The 23,355-nt window shown below is 35.7% G+C and overlaps 1 protein-coding gene across 1 annotated transcript in view; it reads right to left on the bottom strand.

The window, feature by feature from the left end:
- Nucleotides 1–22,964, bottom strand: part of DOCK9 (dedicator of cytokinesis 9) — a gene marked incomplete at its 5' end in the record, with an annotated part of 69,223 nt that extends 46,259 nt beyond the window's left edge. The window contains 16 exons of the mRNA XM_009079375.1: nt 466–531; nt 651–838; nt 920–999; nt 2,315–2,437; nt 2,870–2,952; nt 5,219–5,341; nt 5,484–5,684; nt 6,042–6,182; nt 6,273–6,347; nt 10,250–10,317; nt 11,619–11,793; nt 15,468–15,602; nt 16,259–16,354; nt 20,241–20,310; nt 21,280–21,362; nt 22,875–22,964. Of these exons, the coding sequence (XP_009077623.1) occupies nt 466–531; nt 651–838; nt 920–999; nt 2,315–2,437; nt 2,870–2,952; nt 5,219–5,341; nt 5,484–5,684; nt 6,042–6,182; nt 6,273–6,347; nt 10,250–10,317; nt 11,619–11,793; nt 15,468–15,602; nt 16,259–16,354; nt 20,241–20,310; nt 21,280–21,362; nt 22,875–22,964 (1,797 nt within the window). The remainder of the gene's footprint in view (nt 1–465; nt 532–650; nt 839–919; nt 1,000–2,314; nt 2,438–2,869; nt 2,953–5,218; nt 5,342–5,483; nt 5,685–6,041; nt 6,183–6,272; nt 6,348–10,249; nt 10,318–11,618; nt 11,794–15,467; nt 15,603–16,258; nt 16,355–20,240; nt 20,311–21,279; nt 21,363–22,874) is intronic.
- Between the last annotated feature and the right edge of the window lie 391 nt (nt 22,965–23,355).

Below are 23,355 nucleotides of genomic sequence, written 5' to 3'. Positions count from 1 at the left end.
CCTTTGCACAGACAGGGATTACATGATCTGTGTGTGCTCTGCCTGCTGTGCAGCAGGGCTGACACTGATTTCACCTCAGCATTTCTATACATTTCTTTACTTTTTTTTCTTCCAGGCACCTTTTTTACACTGTGATACCTCATAAACAAATACGGAGTTTGGCTCCACAGCTGATCTAAAGCTTTACTGTTTTAACTTACAGTGGAGTAGGCATAGGCCACTCTTGTTTGCAGCAAGTTTATTCCTGGAATTCTTGTTGATATAAAGAAATGAAATGCTCTGAGGGTTCTCTAGTAACCTTTCCAATAAAAAGACAAGCAAGCCATCTAGAAGTTCCTCTTACACCAAAGGCAAAAGGACAGAAAGCCACCATCCCAAACTAGATCCATTCATCCAGCACTACTGTGGCACTTAGCTAACTGTTCACTGTTTTCTTTTATCAGTCAAGAATAACAAAATACTAACCTTTAAAGGCAAAGAATCCTCTTCATCAGAATCCTTGAACTCAATGCACACTGCAATATTTCTAGCCTAAAACAGTATTTAAAAACAAAAACCGAACAATTAATCATAAGGATCATCACAGAAACAAAACCTTAAATAACCTTAACCTAACCTGGGAAAGAACAAGGCAGTTTTCCTGTACTCACCTTTGCAAAAGACTTTTGACTGTCATATTTCAAGTATTTTGGATAAACATAAAGATGATTGTTGTAGATGGTGAAAGGCTGAGTGTACTTTGGTATACAGGGAACAAACTCCTCTATTTCAAATGTTATTAGTGTCTTGGTACTGTTTTCAAACTGTTTCATGGGAATGTATGATGAGTTAACATAATCTGAAAATACATAATAAAGCAAATAAAAGACTGAAGAGAAAGAGCCTGAATGTCAATTCAACAGTGTTTATTAATACTCACTTGGAAAATCTGGTGACACATTATCAATTGTAACATCCAGATTTCCTAAAATAACAGGAAGTTTGGCCATCTTTTCAGGTCTATAGGAAGGGAAAAAAAAAACACACCTCAAAGTCAGGCTAAACACGAATCAGATGCCTGCAAAAAAAAGATAATAGGAAACAGAGGCAAAAGTAATATCCTGAAATAGGAGTATGGGAGGAAAGGTGGTTTTGAGGGTGGATGACTGATCTGGTCTTGCTTTTTGCCTAGGTTTACAGTTTTCTTTTCCCTTAAATTCTCCAGGAAAAAAAAATAAAAAGCTTTATACAAAAGTGTGGAAAAGGTCACAGAAAAGCACGACTTTTTCCTTTGTTAAATCAAAATGAAAACCTTTGCAAAGACAAGTTTTGTTTGCCATGTAATATCTTGCTATCTCATTTGTAGCAAAGAAGGGATCTATAAATCAGTTTTTTAAATCTCAATGGCTAGTGATAAGCATTCATGGTAATGGGGTAAACCTGGGGGAAGAAAAATCAGTAAGCTAACAAAATGCATCTTCTGCTCATTAACTTTTTTCATACATCCTCCTTTTTCTAGACTAATAACTCACTATGCAAAACTAGCCTATTATGAAACTTTTTAGATGTTATCATGTAACTAATACAGGAATATGATTTGCAGTACAAGTATTTTCCGTGTTAAAACCATGCAGAGCCCTTTATTAGCAAACCTAGTCAGTAATATGGGTTGGTTTTTTTACAGTATTGCAAACCTCATCTCCCTATCAGATTCGGTAAGCAAGAATAAGATAAAAAAACCTGCAGCCCAAAGCCTTTTGCATCAGTGACTGTTCAAATTAATACCACTCCAGCTACCTGTAGTGTCACAGAAGAGGAAACATATTTGCAAAGCAGCAAAGATTGCTCTATTATTTTACATCTCATTTGATAAGGGGATTCACAACTTTATTAATATGGTCATCTGTCAGCAATACAGTCTTAAGCCTTGCACACAAACTGATGAAGTCTTTAAGTTCATTTTGCAAAAAAAGATAACCAATGTTGTGTTATTTAGGCATCCTGAGACACATGCACTCCCCCAAGGAAGATGGCCTGGATATTGGCTCGAATCCCTTTCCCTGAGAACTAGCATTCTCTGTCCAAGGTCAGTAAATTGATTTATGCTCATACTTGTTTTTCTCTGAGAACCCAAGGAGTGTATTGTGCAAGGCTAACTCCCAGACAGAGCTACTTCAGAACATGATACTGATTAAATGTTACATGTGGCATAATACTTCAGTCCTGCTTGTAGCCTCCAAACACTGCAAAGGGAAGATTTGTAGCTTGTTGATGTTTGTTAAGATGTTTGATTGGTTTGGTTTTGCTTTTTTTCAAGTGGGAAAATTAGACTTACTTCCTGAAATCTGCTAACAATTTCAGCATGTCTTCATTTGAGAGTTTGTTACTGTCTTGTCTGAAGAGAGGAGAAAATCTTGCATTTTTGTCCAGAGTTCCTGAAGCATCTTTAAACAGTGTCCTGAAAGTAAAACCCTTGCTTTCAGCTCAGTTTATGTAAGTGTTGAAATTTGCTTTAGAAAATATCTTTCATTACAAATCAGAACATACTGCAACCATCCCTCATATTAAGCATTTAATACTCTTGTCACTGCAGGTGAGTTTTAACATCTGAATAGCTCAGTCTAAGAAATAAGTGCAAACCATTTCATTCTTGGTAACCTAAGAATACTGACAATAGAAAACAGTTGGCAATATTCAATGGTTTGAATAATAACCTAATGAATGTTAATAACTTCTTTTCCTACTTCAGAGCTGAACTGTAAGTTTGTCAGAATCTTTGGTTAATTGAAAGTAAACAAAGACATAACTTAAATAGCACATTAAGTTTTGCAAGAAAATAATGCTAAAGAAGAGTCAGAAAAAATTACAGATTGACAAGATTTGTCCTTACCTAGCTGCCCAGGCAAAAGGCATTCTGTACTGCCCTAATCTCTGGCAAGCCTGTTTAGCATTCTTCAAAACTTTCTGTGCTACCTGCAATGGACATGAGAAACAGCCATGTTTAAAAAGCTACATTTTTTTGCACCATTAGTACACAAAAAAAACCCCTCATATTGACACTGACAGGAACTGGAAAATCTTCTTTACAAGATTAACCCTAAGCATGTGAGTGAAAGACAACTGATAATGCCTCTTAACAATACATTTCAGGTTAAGCGCAGCCTGCTGATTTCACAGCATTTCATGGGTGAAAACACAGACCCATCTACACTCCTGATCATACTTATTTAATTGAGCAAGACAAAAATTATTAAATGCAAGACTCATATGGAAAGCTAGAGCAAAATTCAACTGTTTAAGACAAAACTCTGACTGCAGAAAAATGCGTTTCTTCTCCCACTTGCTCCCCTACTCACCACCCACTCTAAGTAGCAGAACACATTCCTGCAGAGTAAATACCACAATACTCTGCAGTACTTGTACTGCAAATACACACAGAATATGGGGAGGAGTTCTACAAAGACCACCTGGACAACCCTAAGCACATGGCCAATCCTATCTATGGACATTGCAACACTGTTTTCATTTAAAGTTCAAATTCTTGTTTTCATTAACTTAAATGAACAAAAAATTGCATTTTGTAGAACCAACGTACAACAATCAGAGCTAGAAACCCACTGGTTTGAGATATTCAACACTGAGCTGAATCACTTGAGCTAAAGCAGAAACTCCTGACAAAGAAATGGGCTTCTCTTTTTTCAGAAATCAGCTACTACTATGTGTTTACAAAGAGCAAAATTATTTGCTAGAGACAAAACAACCTACAGAGTAAAACTCCCTGAATGGTAGCCCTGATCTATGCTCTTGACATTATAAAGAGCTGATTCTATTCGTGTGTTTGAGCCAACTCTCCATTATCCTTTCCTGTAAGAAAGGGGGAAATGGCACTCGGAAGCATAAATCCTCAGTAAGTAATCACCATTAAATCACTGTATTCTGTGTTTAAGGGGAGAACAAGTGATTCCTTGGCTACAGAATTTGCTGCTTCCACATTTTCCCTTTTTCTTGTCCAGAGCAGAAATTCTGCAGGGAACTTGCTCACTGCACTTACATACATGGAGGCCTATATACCTGGTACTGTTCTGGTTTGTTTCAAATTAATAGTGTCCTCTCTGAGAAGAAGAACAGAAAAAAATTTTCAAACTAAGTGTTCAGTTCTACGAAATTATAAGCAAATGAACACCAGAAAAGCACAGCATAAGTTAATATAATCATGAGTGTTCCAAAATCAGCTATTCAGTTCAGGTTTGTTTTAACTCAGCAACATTCAACATACACTTCCAAACCAGACTCCTAAAATACAAAGCTGCTGTTTTCCAACAATAGCTGAAAAAAACCACCTCAAGCATTCCTGGAAAAGCAAATCAGTAGACTGATCTATATTAAGCCCAAGTGAAAAATACAGGGTTTTTTACATGTAGCTTAGCCAGCATTAAATCTGTAGGAAAGAATACTGTTCCTCTGCAGAGACTGGAAGTTATCCTTTCCTTCTTCCCTTTCACTAGCTGAAAACAGGAAGAATGTCAACTGCAGCTGACATTGCTTACAAAAACACTTTTCTCCTAGTATCCTGGTCCACCTAGTTAAGCATAACTGTAAATCAGCACAATTAAACCTCTATTTCTTCAGTGACAATCAAGAAGTAGCAACTGACAAAACTTTTAGTAGATACATTTCAGAGATCATTAAAATGTTATGTCATTCTAAACTCCTAAAAACTTAAGATGTTTCAGTGGTTTATTTCCAGAAGTGACTTGGAGTTCTATCAAATCTGCAACGCATTTTATACATAAAACCAGAAGATTAATGATCTCACGGATTCTGAAGTTAAAAAAAACTAGCAAGAGTGCAAAGTTACAGTAAACTATGGTCACCAGAAATTGAGACAAAGGAAATTTCAACAATGATACAGTAAATACGAGGCATGAACTAAGAGAAATATGCAGTTAATTTATCATCTACATTTACCATTTCATTGTTCAACAATTCTCAACTTTCACATTGAAGTCAGAACAGTTTATCTAAAGACACTATAAAAACTGTCACAATTTTAAAAAGTGAAATATTTCCAAATATGTCAGACCTTAAATAGTTACTAGTAATAACTACAACTTAGTAAATTAAATCAGTTATCTGAATATGCTACAAAAGAACTAAGCTTTTAATTGATATTCATTAATTTGCAATCAGCCCATCTTGCCTCAGCAATTTTTTCATGCCACAGAAGAAAATAACATACCTTTGAAGAATCTGAACTTTTCATATATGGTTCAGCACAATGTGTAATACTTCCCTGTAATACCTTTTCTATTCTAGCCACAAGGAAAATGTCAGTATGAGGACATGTGACTGAGAATATTCCCTAGAAATAAAACAAGAGATAAATATAAAAGGAAAATGCTCACACATTTTACATTACATAATAGAAAGTCATCCAAAGCATGCAGGAAAACTCTCTACTCATATCCACAATTGTACTAATTCTTAAGGTTCCTAGTTCTTACCTGCTTTGGATATTGTAACACAGTTTCATGAATGTCTTGAATTCTGTGCAAACTATCACCACTGCCATTCATCATTTGTTGACAAGCATTGGATATCATATGTCTTACTGAGGGGTGATTCAAATCAACATGGAAATCTGCTGAAATCTTCCTGTTGTTTTTAATATCAAACAGTGACAATGTGACAAAGAAAGGTTCTACCTGTATATGAAATAAAACAATCAGGTGTCATTGCTGGCATTGTATTACTGTAAAATGTGTATGAATGAAAAATGAGTAACATTTTTATAAGCACACAGAGCCATAACTCTAGATATTACTGTCAAGATGTAAAAGACAAAGTAAAATTTCACTTTCTACCACACAACAAAAAGATTTGTAACAAAGTTACTTTTTGTAAGATTTAGCCTTTATTTTGATTTAAAAGAGCAGGAAAAAAATCCCATCATATAAATTTCTCAATCACAGCAAGGAATCCCTGCCATTAAGAGTAGTGCCAACAAAAAATTAAGACATTCATCACCATATCAAGAGAAAGAAGTTAAATTAATTATTTACATTTGTTGTTGGTCCTTCTTCATTTTCTGCAACGCAGCTTTGCAAATTAAACGATAAATCATTACACCTCACAAGAATTTTTTTCCCAAATTTCTCTTCAAATGGCTTCACCTCTGGTTCAATACTAGAAAAGTCAAGTTTCTTTAAAAAGAAAAGAAAAATTAAGGTAAATTGGCGTTCATCTCAAAGGATCAACATTTAAAAAACCAGCTTTGTTTCAAGAAGTCTAACCTGTGCATCTGGATCCAAGGCAAAAAGTTTGACTCTGCTTTCACTTTTCAGCTTTAGTTCTGCTTCTCTAGTACTCTGTTCAAAATAAGGAAAAAGGTCTTAGTATCACGCTACTAAACTGAAGCAGGTTTCAATTTCATTCCTTTTTCTGTGATGTGATTCAAAGCTTTACACATTTTTAATTCATGCATTCGTTTCTCCCTTACTGAGCTTTGCAGCTCCTTAGTTTACATTGCTTCATCACGTCCGAGTAAAAAGTGAGAACCTCTCCTCTAAAGGCTTTTTTCCAGGCCTAGAAACATAAAAACTTACATCAGCAACATGTAACCTTCCAAGCTCACGGGAAGTACACTCCAGTGTAACTCATACAGCACTTTGCCTCCTTAAACGAGAACTTACAGAACCCTATTTTATTTAAATACAAAACCAAAGTATGACTGTAGGTTAAAGCTCAGAGCTATCCTGAGACCCTAAGATTGCTCAGGAAAAAACAGGTCACCTAAATTAAGAAACACCATCTTAGCTCTCTTTTCTTTTTCTTGGTTGCCTTTTTTTTTCCCCTTTGCTTGAGTTTTACTGCCAAAGAAGTGGTTTTCCTGTGGGGAGCCAGACAAACCCACAAAACTTCCAAAAGATAAACCCCTCACACTTTGCAGTTACTTTGTGGAGTTCACTGTGCACTGATCCTGCCTGGGATTTGAGGATATCTATAAACAGTAAAACAAAACATGAAGTGGAACAAAATAGAATGTGAAAACTGATGGTATACCTAGGCTACCTTTTTGTGAAAAAGGTATTGTTTAAAGAGTGTTATATGATTCTTAAAGTCATAGAACATGACAAATGGACATATGCACATGCCAAAATTACCCATGCAGGAGAGTTGCCATTCCCAAAGTAGCAGCTGGCTAAACAGGGATGCAAAGTATTACATTACAGACAGGTGTCTCCTTTTGGAACAGCCTCTATGGGTTAGAAGATGTCACAAACCCAAAATGCTCATCACTGACCATCAGCTGGAGGTGATCTATGGTCTACAGCTGCTTTGCTGGAGATTGAAGCAACTCCTACTCTGTCTCACACAAAAAAAAAAAAAAAAAAAAAAACCACCGAAAAAAAACCCAAACCAAACCAAAAAACATCATCTCTGAGAACTCAACATCCTATTTTTAGGTTGATAACAGAAATGAAAAATGGAATTTGGCTTAGAGTATGCATTACAGAAGAGAAACTTCTGAGGTGCTACTTTGTGTATAAAAGCTCTAATGGATTTTATTTAATTTCTTATCTTTAAGACACACAGCAGAAGAGACAAGAGCTGCTGTGAAAGAGATGAGCCAGACAGTCAACATCAGCAGAACACTGGCAGACTTTGGTCCTTCCACAGCTGGTATGACTGAGAAATACAGGAATGCGAAGAAGTGTAAAGATGGCAAGAAAGTTGTCTGCATGTTTTGCAAAGGTAATAATCACTGGCAAGAACAGAACAGAAAAATGACCTAGGCATAACAGCAAGACAGAAACCATTTCAGCTAAAGCATCTTGAATAGTTTTAGATTCTTTGGTGCTTTGTGCACTGAAGACAAGATGAAAATATGCATTTTCTACTGACAGATCAGGAACAGTTGGCCAGAAGTCAAGAACTGAAAAGGCATATAGTCATTGACCCTGTCTATAGCACAGCAGTGACTCTGTAATTTCATTTCCTGATCTGTAAAACAGAGACAATATTTTCCCACCTCAAGGAATTTTGGGGCCTGTAATGGTTAAGGAGGTACTTGGGCACACTGCTCATGAGGCTCACAGAGTTATTTCAGAGGTCTAACCTGTTTTCTTTTAAGATTAGGAAGCAAAACAAAACCAAACAACCAAAAAACCACAACCAAACAAAAACCCACAAATAACCCCCCACTAAAAAACTCCTACACTCACTCTTGCTACTGCACTTACGTATAAAAGTAGCATGAAGTAGGCAGGAAAGATAAACAGATTCAGACATATGTGTGTCCCATCTGTGCACTGAAGTGCAAAATACCTTCTTATTTAGTTTATGTTATAAAGTAACAGCTGTTGATCGAAAAATGAAGATGTACTCACAAGGGTTAAACCCTTCCTAGGAAGACTATTTTTTTCCCCTATTGTCAGGTGCTCTACAATAATCCCTGAAGGAATTTCTCTCTCCACATAAGGATATGAGGTCAGCTATTGTGAAATTCTCCTCCTAGAACCAACAAAAATAATAGAGCAGCTATAAACTCTTCTAAAAGGCCCAATGCCTTGTAAGGCTTCCACTGGGGAAATAAGAACCAAATCCAAACAACAGCTGAAAAGACAGTGCAAGAAAGAATAGAGGACACAAAAATCCTCAAAACAACAGCACTTGTACAAAGCAATCGAGTTTAGGCACAAAAGGTGTACTAATGCAAATGGGCAGATATTTCACTGTATTTCTCAGGAAAAAAAAAAGGCTAGGAAAATACATTAGAGTACATTATTTTGAAAGGTAATGTTTGGTAGAGAAGAACTAGAATGGGAAAATAAAAGAATTAATTTCGAAGGAAGCAGGAACTGAAATGGGTTATAACCAGGAATAAACAAAAAGCCAGTGCTTAAAGAGCTGAGAAAAATAATACACTAGAAAAATACTGAGCTCAAAGCGGTGCATGTTCCTGATCCAAAGGTTATGGAAACAGGAAGCAGCAATTGCAATACTAACACTATTGGCAGGTGGTGCAGCCCTGAATTAAAGTCCCCCCTGGAAAGAACATGGAACCTAAACATTACAGTAACTTTCACTACAAAGAAAGAAAAGTCTTCCACACAATAAGAGCAACTAATCTTATATTTGTTCCTGAAATAAATCTCCATTGTTCCATGTAAGCATGTTGTCTGATGCTTACAGCTCTTTCAAGGAAACCTTGATTACATGTACCGTAATCCCAATTAATTTCTAAACACAATCACATTTCTAGTGATAGCTCGAACTAGATTAACATATAATACCTTTTTGTGTACATGTGCTACATTGATGACAAAGCAGTAACAGAATTAAGTCAGCCAACCCATCTAGGTGCTAAAGGCTTGTTAATCTATCCTGACTGGATCTTTTGATATGTTAGCTCTGTAATAGAATTTGTTCTGCTTGTTCTCAGTTTATAAGCTATTCAGGAATAGTTACTAGGTCAGACAGATCCTCATAAGAGAAGGGGAGAGAATTCCAGAGCATGGCCAAGCAGAAAAGTTTCAAGAGTCCAGGCTGTGCCACACAGAAGAAAGAGTAAGGAAGTCACAGAAAGGAGTTTGGATTCTACAACTTCAATAAAAATGTCACCAGTTCCAGTCCCTGACAGAGCTCATAAAACTTATTGTAACACACGTCACTGATTTAACTGAAATAAAGTCTGCAAATGGGCTGAGAGTTATTGTTATTTTCTATTTCTTTCTATTTTATTTTATTCTTATTTCTACCACATCTCTGTAAGAATAAAACTGAGAGGCAAGAACCATGGCGATACAGAAAGTACCCATGAACCTGCCAGTTCATTACAAAGACAAATGTCTTAAAATAGTTTCATGCCATCATTGCTTTTAAGCAGCTCTGGATTTCCAACTATAAAAACAAAACTTGACTTCAGTCTAACTAGATATCTATAGAAATGCTTTTGCACTTACCTGTATGCAACAATAAAACCAATACAAAAGATGCAAAATATAATGAATTAATTAAATAGTAAATAGGCTTTTAAACAACATGTCAAGATTTATATAAACAACAAGACAGTCATTAGCCTGCTCCAAAAACCAGAAACTGAAGAAGCTCAATAGCCACACCAATTCACAAAAGAGCTTCTAAGCTTTCAAAGCACCACAAACTGACTAGAAGATAGAAGCCAATGCCTTACCTTTACTGAAAGGTCATGTGTCTAACTTATACTTAGCATTTTATATCCCAGGTTGGCATTTACAATATATATTACCTTGGCAATTTCAGGATAGTAGTTATCAAAACTACTTGATGAGCTTTCCATTTTGCTTTGTTCGTCATCTGAAATTATAACACCACATTTTGAAATACATATAAAAATCCAAAAGTACTTGCAAAACTCCATGGTTAAAAAAAAAAAGAACCAGTATTTTTTTTAACTCTAACCCCTCAAAAATTACAATTGTTAACATAAACAGGTTGTGGACAACTCCTCCATTACACGCTGATGCAGTGACTTCTTGGAGGATGTAACTAGTTATAAGAATTGGAGAAGTAAGTAGCAGTTATTTCTGATCTTACCTAGAATACAGCTTTAATAACAATTTTGATATCTGCCTGGGGAAAGGGGATACTCAATGCAAAAATTACTCTTTCCACTGTGCATTGTAACTTGAATTCAAAATAAGTTCTGTCTGTCTGGTAGGGTCCCAGCTCAACTCTCCAACAGTTACAGATTTACAGAGTAACCATTCAGCTGGCTTTAAGCAACTTACAGGTATAAGGACAACTGGGGACCACTGACTAAAATGTCTTTCAAAAAGAAAAGCCTGTGGCTCTGTGATTTGCTGTTGTTGCAAACATCACGCTAAATTCTGACAATCTTCAAAGACTATGATACCTCATTTTAAACTCTAATGATCCCTTTCAGGATTCTGTGCTATTTATAAAAGAATAACCTTCTATAGTACCTTTCAGGTTCTTCTGGATGTGTGTACAGTTGATCACATAGCAGTTTCCCTCCACATCCACTCTCAAGGGGAAAAATGCATGAGAGGACATCTGGACTATCCTTCTGTCACCAAACTATCAACTAGATGTACACTGCACTCCTTACAGATATCTGCCTTAACTATTCTTAAAGGACTGCAACAGAAAAGATTCTACACCCAAGCAATCTACTTCAGTACTTTAGGGAAACATTTGTGGTCAAGGAGTTGTATCTAGATTTGAGTCCCTCACTGTAACCACAATTTCTTATTCTTCTACCTACAGCAACCACAGAACAGATTATTCCATTTACAGCAGCATTTTGCACATTTCAAAACAAAGTCCTTCCTAAGTTTTTGTTTTTCCTTAAGCTGCCTCAGTCCTGATTTTATATTTTGGGTTCTACTTTTCTACATTTAATCAGTCTCATTATTCTCTTCTGGAATTGACTCAACTGGAATCAATATAGAACAGTGCTATTTTTAATGTCAAAAAGGTCAGAACTCTCATCAGTTCCGAGAGACAATAAAAAGGCCTGTAATTTTTATGACCAAAGAAAACAAATATATAGTCACAATAAAGCCTTTCTTTCCAAATGTGTGTATGAAGATGTGGCCACGTAGCTGCACAAGCATTGCTAGTAACCTGCTTACCTTCATGAGATTCTCCATTTCTTTTTTCTTGCATTGCAGCTTCAAAGTTAAGCTGAAGGATTTTGTTCAGAGTGTTTATCCACTCTTCCATTTCAAGTTCACTGTCTGCAGCCAAAAGGTAACTACTCTTGTCTTGCATCTTGAGCTCAAATGCGAAACGTCTGACTTTGTTGTTCTGTAAGACAACAAAAGATCTGTGTAATACCTTTGCACACTGTCTGACCACAATCAAAGGAAGTTATCAGTATTTCAGGTCTTTTAACAAAAATACAGTTTGATATTTTGAACAAGTGCATTATAATTACAGTTCCTCTCTGAGATTTGACCTTTTGAAGTTATTAGTGCCACTGCAACAAGGACAAGTATGAAAGGTAACAGAACACTTTACACTTTTCCCTCCTCATTCTGCTTGCAATAATTTTTTTTAAAAAAATCCAATTTCCACATGTCAATTCTTCATGTACCCAGATAATCTAGAAATGAAGCTAACCAAGATCTACAGAAAAAAATAAAAATTCATGAAAGTATTGAGTGACAACTGTTTGCACACTGGGATTTTATACTGCAGGTAAAATTATAACCAACGACAGCCCTGAATGCCCTGAGATTGCTAGTCTCATAAATATACATGAAGCTGCGAATCAATTCCTCCTTTGTTCCTCAAGCATTATTGTCATCCTTTTTGCACAATTTAAATCAAGGCTTCAAATGTTACCTGTAGCCTGACTCATGCTTCTGGGAATGAATTCACAAGTCTTAAATCAAAGTTCTATATTACATTCAATTTAATTTAAAAAAGTTAATTTATTAAACATTAAAATAAACAATAAAACAGACTTAATGATTGGGGGATTTTTTTTGTTTAAGTTAAATTAAATGCCAGATTACATTTCAGTTTCATTATGCCTCAGATTTTTCAATTAATAGACTAACTACTGGCTGGCAAAACAGCTTCCTGCAAAAGACAAGTTTCTGTTAAGAAGAATACAAACAAAAGTATGGACTCCAGACCCACATCAGTCTTATCATGTGAAATCAGTGCTGAAGTAAATGAAAAATCCTAAGAACAGTAAACTTCAACTTTCACAATACAAAACCTTGACACAGTTGGTACATAGAATCATAGAATCAACTAGGTTGGAAGAGACCTCCAAGATCATAGAGTCCAACCCTACCGTGGTTACTAGACCATGGCACTAAATGCCACATCCAGTCTCAGCTTGAAAACCTCCAGGGATGGTGAATCCACCACCTCCCTGGGCAGCACATTCCAATACATATTGCACTTCTCAGCTTTCACAAAACACTGAATTAGAGCACCTATACCTATCTATGTGGCTGTATGTGTGAACAGATACACTGCAGATATTATGTGCCCCATTTCCCTGATGCAGGAAAGTCTCAATATACTTTAGTCTTAAAACAAAACTAAAAAAACCCCAAAAAGTAGTTCAGGAATTCCTTTTTCTACATTTAAGTTTGAGAAAAAAATTTCCACCCAAACCAAATAACCCAACCAGACAAACCTCTCCCTATTGCACAAATTCAGCATTCCTCTTACACAAGTACTGATGAAGGAGCATATTCTGCTCTATCTTCACTGTCTGTTAGCAAATTGAGACTTTTTCTCTTGTGCACCTACTGCCTTTGGAAAAACAGGTAAGCATAGGTAATGAATGAACTCAAACCAGAAATGTTTGGAAAAACAGGTAAGCATAGGTAATAAATGAACTCAAACCAGAAATGAGTAATGTTACAGGAATGCAACAGGAACCAATCTCTCCTCACCAAAAAGACTTACTCTGAAACAAATAGTTCCCTTCTGAGAACAAAAGCTTGTAAGCATGTTCTAGGAACGAATTCCAAGCCAGACCACTCCAAAGTACAGTGCCTGCTTATTTTATTTTCCTCCTCCATTACATGCAAATGCAATTTCTACTGTGTAGATACCACATATCGGTTTCTAGGTGCTAACACAACACCAATAATAATAAGTAAAACAATAAAGTCAGATCAGCGAGAGAGGATACACGACATAATATAAAAAAAAATAAAATTACACGCCTGGAATAGGGCCATGATGTGTAATATCTGGTAGTTCAAAATATCATTTACATGTCCCTCTTCAAGTGAAGAAAATAACTATTTTCAACCCTCTTTATACTAGCTACTGAATGACCGCTTGCTTTCTTACAAATGAGTGTTAACTGGTTTTGATTTGGCACCTGATACTGATTCATAACCAGTTTCAAATGTTTACATGGAATTTTGAAGACCAGATGCCAGGATAACACTGATGGTACTGCAGAATACAGTACAGCATTCAAGACACAAAGCAAGTAAAAATTTTAAAGCATCCAAAGTACAGTTTTACTAAAAGACTACTGTATCAGCCCTACTTGCAGTAGGAAAAGGAACAGTACAGTTTTTATGAGAAAAAGCTTCTGACTGAGTCTGAGAAAACTTCAGGTTACTTGAAGTGATGCAACAAAAAGTGTGGAACATCATTCATGAACGTATGAATGAGGAAAAAGGAGATTTCCAGGTTTTAAACCCCAAATCATCAAACTATAGAATGGTTAGAGGTTAGAAGAGGCTCTGGAGGACATTTCATCCAACCTCCCTCCTCAAGCATGGCTAACTAAAGCAGCTGGCACAGGAACATGTTCCATGTCCAAGCAGCTTTTGAGTACTGCCAAGGATGCAGACTCGACAACCTCTCTGGGCAACCTGTGCCAGTGATCAGTCATCCTCACAGTGAAAAACAGTTTCCTGATGTTCAGAGTAGCAGTTTGTGCCCATTGCCTCTGGTCCTGGTACTGGGCACCACTGAGCAGAGCCTGGCTCTGCCCAGTTTGTACCCTCCCCTGAGGTTTTATCTACATCGATGAGACTACAGCTGTTTAGAAACCACTTTTTTTGTCTGTTGGTTTGTTTTAAAAACATAAATCAAACTAATTTCAGTGGAGTTAGCTCTAAGGCATAACAATTCGTGCAAACCTGTATGTGGAACTTGCAATATGATTCAATTTATTACAGTTATAAGATTTCCATGCAAATTAAATGTTTATCCAAAAGCATTACTACAATATTGGGGAGAAAAAAATCCTCTGTAAAGCTGTTGTATCTCTTCATGTAAATCTTCAAACAACTTCATGTTCAAAAAATATTAATTAAGAAATACATTTTTATTAAACCTTGTGTATTTCTATACAAGTTAAACAAAACCCCTTAAAACCCAAGAGTTTTTTTTCCAGGTATGCAGTGCCTAACAGAACAGTTACATGCTGTACTATAAATACATAACAGAAACACAAGAAAAAGAAAAATAATCTTTTCTTTGGCACTTGCTACTGACAAACATTTTACCACATCCCTTAACTTTTTAAAATAAAGAAAAGCACAGAAAAGTAACGTTATAAAGGTCAAATGAAAGCATCTGGAAGGGTGACTGAATTTAATACAATTCCCACAACAAAAATCCCACACAAGAAGCTATGAAAAAAATTTTGCAGCTCATGTAAGCACAAAATCTAGCTGCAATGAACTTCAATTTTATGTTGTCATTACTTTGCCATGATTTAAGTTTGGGGTCTTTTGCACATTGCCTGAAAATTTGGTTTGATAAATATTTGACATCAACTAGTAATTTATGTTCTTTTCAGAAAGATTAAAAATTCGGTCTCCTGCCCTCTGGAATTTTGCTTTTGCAAGGTGCAGCATGCCCATTTGTTCCTCTGCGTAACAGGTACCTATCTACATTTCACAATATTTATCTGTATTTTATAAGATTTAATTTGCTATCAAATACATAATTAACTGGAGAACAGGCAGAATAGTTATAATTACCTGCACCACTCCCATGCACGAATCTAAAAATATTGATCCTTTAGGTTCTTTTGATATTTTTTCATCTTTGTAGAAATTGAGATTATAGGATCCATCACCAAGTTGGATTAAGTGGAAAAATCTTCTTTTAAATGACTAGTGAAAAGAAAGGAGGAAACAAAAACAGTTACAACACTCGTATTAATCAGCTTCATATTACAAAATCTGTGAGTGCTATTTACACAGTAGGTTATAGATAAAAGCTTTTATTTACACCTAAGCTAATCAGTACCCTCAGGAAGTAAAACCAGAAATCATTAATTAAAAAAACCTAGCTTATAAACGTGCAGCAGGATTGTACTGTATTATTTCACAGTATTTTTGACCCATTGAAAGGCATTTAAAACTGACTCTACAGTATTATGCATAACAGATATTTAATGCAACAGCCATAAAAATAACTTGTTTAACTTCACTAAAAAAGCAAATAAAAAATTGGGGTTTTTTTATATAAAAAGAGGCAACACAAACAAAACAACAAACCCTCCTCATATTACACAGTCCCTTTTCCACTAACACCAGGGTACAGTTAAGAAAATGTAACTTCTCCCACATACTGGATTTTTCATGGGGTTTTTTTCTGATATAAATATAATAAAAGGAAAGTAAGATTTCTGCTACACGCTTCCATCTTTCATTCCACACTAAATTTTTTAGAACTAAACCACACACAAATTGACTTCTCAAAGGCACAGGGATATTTGATGCTGATGTTCAGGTTCATACCATGTGTAAGACAGTCACAAACTTACTCTCATCGTCACACTGATTGCACTATTCATGTTGCCTTTGTACAGCCATCCTTGTTTTGTTATTCCACCCTTCTGAGATCCAAGAGATGCTGCATCCTGGAGATGAAGAAAGTAAGATGGGGAAAGAAATAAAAGCAAAGTTTTGCATCACAGTCTGTGTAGCATTTATCAAAAATTTTAGAAGTCGCTTTATAGGATGGAATAGCTCAGAATATAATGGTAGTAATGCACCATGAGTCCCTGCTGAAATTCTACAGCTTTCTAATTATTTTATTTAAAGACCTAGGAGGAGGTTGGCCTCATCTAACTTTTAATATGTAATCTGGCCACTTATACAGGCTTTCTCTCTGGCCAGCAGGATGATACAGTTTATAGACAGCTCAACATTAGTCACGATATATCCCACTGAAATAGGGGAATGAGTTAAAACTCAAAACATTTCCTTACATTTACTTTGTGAGCTTTTTCATATATTCTCGTCTTCAAGCACATGAACTTTTACCAATTTCTACTGCCAAAAAGAACAATGTAAACACATACTTATCCAAAACTTCTATCAAGATTTCTCAAACCCTTTTGCTTTATACATCGTACTTCAAAGACATTACTTACTTCAGAATTTACAGAGCACTAAGTCTTAAATTCCTGAATTGGATCTGCCCTTTTACAGATCAGAATGAAAGCTTTGAAATGAGAACAAGACCAAACTTGGCAGCAATGGCAAGTTCACAAAGAGCAGATCCGATGCATGCATCACACATCACACCCACTGCCTGTTGTACACCACATCCATCTGCCAGTTGATGGAACTGAGCAACTCCATCAAAACCCTTAGGATGTTAACAACTACCAAAAAGCAGCACTCTGCTTTCAAATCAGATAAAAACCCCAGATTTATAATTGTAAAAGAATACATTATTAAATCACAGGTTCCAAATAATCTTTTAGTGTACTACCAAGCTGACTTTACCATGGTTTCCAGTTGACATAACCCATTTTGAAATAAAACTATTGAATTAGACATGTAGGAAGATTTTCCAGCCCTCTAGAGAAGAAATACTCCTGGTAATTTATTATCCAAACATTCAGGATCAACTGAGCATCCAGCTGACAACAAAACCACAAAACATCCTTGAATACCTCAACTATTTTTTCTAATGCCTTTTCTCAGCTATTAAGAAAACATACAGCAAAAAGCGATTACATAAGAGGGACAGAGCCACTAGTTCAGCAACTGAACACTAAACCAAATGTTGGAATACTATGAATTAGTTTCTGGAACTAAATCAAAGAACATTCTGTAAAAAGTTAGTAGGTAATTTGTTTACAGCTTATTTAGTCTGTCTAGCTTGCATATTCATACGCATATGCACATGTGAACTTCAAAAAACCATGAACAGAAGGCAAAAGATGCATCAATCTTTTCCTTCAAAACTGATAATCAGCTTGGTACTGTAGAAGTTAGGCCCAGTAAGGATGACATGTTCACCAACTACCAGAGCATCTGATACAACACCCCAAAAGCATTGACCAGAAATAGTCAGAAATTCTCATATGCCCCAGAGAGTCTCACTGTCCAAACCATACTCTTCTTGTTTCATATTTTCATGTCATTAGGCCCCACCCCTATTCTATTACCTAGATAACAATTTTTCTTGTACATGAATAAAAATAGATAACATAAAACACTGGGTTTCCAACTAAGACTCTTCACCTCCCTTGCTGTGAGTTATCCCCAAGGAAAGGCTGGTTTAAAACCTAAGACAATGAGTTGATGATGAGTTATTGTCAAAACCTGGCACAAAACAACCAATGCTTTTCTGTACCTTCACAAATCATACACGGGATCACTTGACATGACAAAAATTCCTTCATCACCTATGTTAACAAAAATTAAGATTTAGGTCTGTTAAGGCTCTTTTTCCAATTCCCAGTCTCTGAGGTTCAGTTTCCCAACTCTGTTGAGCTGCATGCTGTTTTCTAACAAGAAAACTGACTGTCATTTATTTGGGCCTCTCTAGTTACACCATTTCTTTCTGTCAGGCAGAATTCCTTCCTGCAGAGCCAAAAAGCTACTGAATCTTTCCAGCTGACCATCTGTTAATACAAAGGAACCCAGAACCCAGTTGTTAACACATGACTCTTACACTGAAAACATACTTCCTGTTTCCAACTGGTAAGGTAATTTCCTCACTTTTATCATTACTGCTGCACACTGAGCTCCACTTTTTTTAATGATCTTTCCCACAAACTCAGCTCCAAAGTTTACTTCAACAGCAACTGTTTCAACAAAAACAATCCCCTATCTTGATCCCATACCGGATTTTAAAATTCCCTTTACAAACTCCAACCCGATGGCCTGACAGCCCAAATTAGTTTTGGATAGGTAATTCTCTCTGTTTTAACAACGCATGCTAAGCTAATCTCTATCTGATTTTCCTCCAATTTTTAATCACTTGTAGCTTTTAGTTTTCTATCATTCTCTTAATAAATCAGCTTTCCTCAAACACAAAAGTGAAACAAAAAGAAGACCAAACAACTTTCAACCTAAGATTTGTATGTATGTTTTTTGGCACAGAAAGATGTTAACACTTGAAAGGAAAATCTCTTGCATTAATTCTTCCCTTGATGAAAGAATTTATGGTCCTCCCCCACTCCATTGTCCCTTTTCTTCCTAGCATGCTTTTTTCTTGTGTTTATATTTCAGGTTCCTCGAGGAGCAGCAGAGCTCTTCTCCAGTGATGGTACCTCTGAAAGAGATTCCATTCCTGCCTGCTCCAACAGGAAACTGGGCAGAAGGAAGCAGGAAGTTCTCTCCACTTATACTTCCTAGTAAAATACGTATCATCTGATAATAGCCAAATTATAGTTTTTCAGTGTTCAACTAACTCTAGCCATAAGTATTTTTCCTAATAGCATTTACAGTCTGTTACATACCCATGTAATTTTTTTTCATGTGTAACTCACTGTTTTCTAAAACACTTCTGTTGTCAGAAATATCACAGTAGATAATCCCAAGTCTTTTAAATTTCAGTATAACAGAAATAATAATTGTTCTCATCCTACAAATAGAAAGATCTGGATACAGATGGATAAATGGCAGCTTGGGACTACCTGTTCAGGAATCTATCTACTCAGATGAATTGCCCAAACTACTGCTCCACATTCAATCCTTTTATTTCATATGCAGCAGTTCTGAACACCAGGAATTTAGAAGCAAAGTAATTGTCAAGAGGCAAAAACCACACAAAAGGAAAATGATTTAAATTATTTCTTGAGGTGCAAGAGTTCAAGTACTCTTAAGAAAAGAAAACAGCAGCATTTAAACACTATGTTTTGAAACAGGGTGCGGTAAAAATAAAAATAAATCACAAAAATAACAGAGGCAACTACTGAAGAAAGTCTTTGGCATTTGAAACGTACTTGAAAATTGCTTGAGGATATAGATCTCTGGTTTCCCTAAGCCAATGACAAAAAAAAAGAAAACATCTAAGAGTTTTCGTCAATTATTTAAGCTTTTGATCCCATGATGGCTCTGCAGGTCTTAGCCTATACTCAAATTTGTGACATGCTGATTTTAACTCACACTGGATGCTATACTCTCATGTATGCTTAAGTACATGTACTGTCAGCTTGGAAGAGATTCCCCCATGATTTTACTTGACTTAATAAATAAACTGCATGACACATTTCTCTCTATAAACCTGTCTACTGAGACAATGTAAGATGACAGATTTTATGAAAGCTGAAGGATTATATGTCACCAATTCAATTTTACTATCTATCAAAACGTTTTCTATTCACATGACAGATCTGAGGAGAACAAGGTTATTTGAAAGGAGATAGGTAAAATACCTAAGTTGTTTCCCAATTAGGTGGTTCAAGCTAATCTTTGTTTTCATTTACTGACATTGACACTTAACCAAACACCCAACACTCTGTAATGAAAGCAAGAGAAAGTAAGGGATTACTATTATCTCACCTCATCTTTATCTGCTTCTTCATCCACTTCATACAAATGAACAGGAAGCTTCTCTGATTTTGTCCCTTTACTAGGAAAGAAAAAGCTTCTGAAGTACTAGGAATTTTGTGTTTAGTTACATATTTTATAGTTACAAAAATAAATACATTCTTTTCCTAACTGAAGGGGAAAAGGCACAAGTGTAAGTAAAAGCACATATTTTTCATTAACTGTATTTCTTAGCCAGCAATTTTCCTCATTTGCTGAACTGCCCACAGTCTGTCTTTCATTCTGCCTGTCACTGGCCTAATGTGTAACTGAAGAGAACAAATGCCTTCTCATTCACTGCACTCCTAATATCTCAGGAGCAAGAATTCATACCTGCAACCACTGGCTCCTTGCAGGATAATGCGTTTATTTCAATTCCTATTGACTATCATTGTTTCTCTTCAGGGCAAATAAAAAACAGGGACAGATTTGTACAAAACCTGTGAGTATATCAGAACTTTTCACAGGGAAAGATAACTATTTCTTAATTGATAGATGCAGGGGAGCAGTTAGGGAAGATGCAGACCTTCCAGAATTGAGGTATTCAGAATATTTAGCCACATTCAGACATTTTCAGTCAAGATTCTAATCCTATACTCTCCCTAGAAAATTCTAAAAAAGTTGGAAGAGATTTCTCTAGCAGATGGTTTAGAAAGTCTGTAACAGATGTAGATTAAGCTTTTACTTTGAATCATCCTGTGAAAACCTGTTCTAATCATCTTGGTTAGGTTCTACTCCCTAAGCTCCTAAAGGGAGTTCCAAAAACTGCCTTTGAGGCTACAAAAACAGGATATTACCATTTTAGTTTCAACTAAACATTAGCCTGTTTTAGTTATCATACTTATATTCACATTCTCAATGACACAATTTCTTGTTTGGACTTGCCTGTTAATAAGGCAATGTTATTACAGTACTTTTCCAGAAAATGCTTTTAAGAAAATACACTTCGATTAAATACAGTTAAGGTTCTTTCACAAATTCAGTTTATGATACCTTTAGATAGCATACTTACTTTGGAAGCTGTCGAAACTCTCCTGAGTAATCTTCATATCTATAGTTGACAACATGCCAGTCTGAATTGTAGGTTTTGATGCACTGTTTTAATGTAAACCAAATATCAATATTAATTGGAAGTGGATTAAAGGCATTCACTAGACACACTGCAAGGAAACATCTTAAAATATGACTGTTTATGAACTACTATGGCTACATATCAACCTCTGAAAATTCTGTACACTTCCCTTTTTTTTTTGCAATAGTCTAATGCAATACAGCCTTTTTTGAAACAAATTATATGTTTCAATATGATGTTATCACCTGATAGACATGTATTTTATGAAACCAGAAAATGGTGAATGCACTCAACATCTGGATTAACCATCTTCACTTGTCCAAAAAGTTAAAGCAGCATTTTGCTGCATGAAAACATGACTGAGCCTTTAGAAAATTCAACATTAAAATAGGTATCTTATTAAAATAGTCAATTTCACACATACTGATACAGGAAAATGAAATTATCATTTACTGAAATTTTTACTTCTAGTGCAATTAAATTAATATTTAAGCTGCATGCTTACAGTGGCTGAAAAGCAATTATGTCATTAAGTTCTGATCTGGATCACAGGAAATGCCATTTTACTCCACCCATATTGTTACAACATAAAAGTACTGATTTATCTTGGCTTTGAACAAAGTAACATAAAACTGACAGAAACCATTCCATATAAAATTTTATGCTACACAAATAAACCTACATGTACATAAATACAGCATCTCATAAATCACAAGCATTTTCTTTATATTTCAAAATACAAGCTCAGTACTTGCCAAGCAATTGTTTCTCCAGAAAGTCATTAAACTTCATGAACTGCCTATAACACTCCTCCCTTCTTGTCTATCCTCTTCAAATTTATCTTGGAAATGTTCAGGTTAGGAATTAAGGGTATGTATCACTGTGCATAAATCACTGTGGGGTAAACTCAGCTATTTGGAGCTCCTCCAGATTTTTTGGGATTACAACATTTACTTGTTCTCATGTTAAAGTATCAGCTTAAAGCAGATCAGTAGAAATACAGCAGATAATATAAAATAGACAAAAATTTTAAACCTTTTATTCCTTAAACACTTCAACAAGACACTAAATGAAGAGCAGAAGCTCACAGAACCAAAGGAGTGCCAACATAAGCACCCAGTTTTGAGAAACTTTAGGTCTGAGGATGTTTCTTCTACATACAACATACAAGTTGAGGAATCATAATTAATTTTGGCCTCATTTGGCCAATTAATGCATGGAAATCACCCATGTTCACCTGGGAAAGCCAAAAGCATAAAAAGGTGGAGGAAGAGCATCTACAAAAGCCAGTTATGCTATCAAAATAATTCAAAGCCATCCTGTAATCCTTCTTTCTCCAGCCACCAATGGAAAAATATACTAGGTTTTCCTGGAAATATTCCCTTGAAATCACTGACAAGTAAGTGGCAATAAATATTTTAATTTTTTTTCAGGGATTATTTTTCTGTTTATTTGAAACGGTAAACGAAGCAGAAGAAAAACGACTCAGGTATAAGATTGCTATTACACACAGCCACATGCGATTTCAGTATTACCTCAGTTACAAATAAGCTTTGTGCTTCCTTCTCTGCATTTTCAGGAACTGTTGAACGAATGTATCGACTTTGCCGCTGCAATAATGCTGTCTGATAAACAACAAAAGCAATTAATGAGACTTGCAATTACAGGAAAGATGACACATTATGGCAACACTCACTTAATACCACTATAACCAAGAAAAGCTCAGCAGAGAACATCCTGTGAATATGCTGGTTCAGGATAGCCAATTAATGGGAAACTGCTTTCATTCAAAGATTAGCAATGTGTTCCTTCTTTCACAAGACGAGATTGGAATCAGTAAGAAATAGACACCACAGGAAAGTGTTTTTCTCTATATGGTTAACATAGGCAAGAAAATACAAGCAAAAGTAATTCCACCACGACAACATAACTCCAACATTTTGAAGACAGACATTACAGTAGTGTCACTTCTACATATAAAAAAGTATTACTCAAGAAAAGTAAAAAAAAAAAAAA

Source organism: Acanthisitta chloris, unplaced genomic scaffold (assembly GCF_000695815.1).
Source record: "Acanthisitta chloris isolate BGI_N310 unplaced genomic scaffold, ASM69581v1 scaffold18577, whole genome shotgun sequence".
Classification (NCBI taxonomy): Eukaryota; Metazoa; Chordata; class Aves; order Passeriformes; family Acanthisittidae; genus Acanthisitta; species Acanthisitta chloris.
The sequence above is the reverse complement of the archived record's forward strand: the minus strand, read 5'-3'. Positions and strand labels throughout refer to the sequence as shown.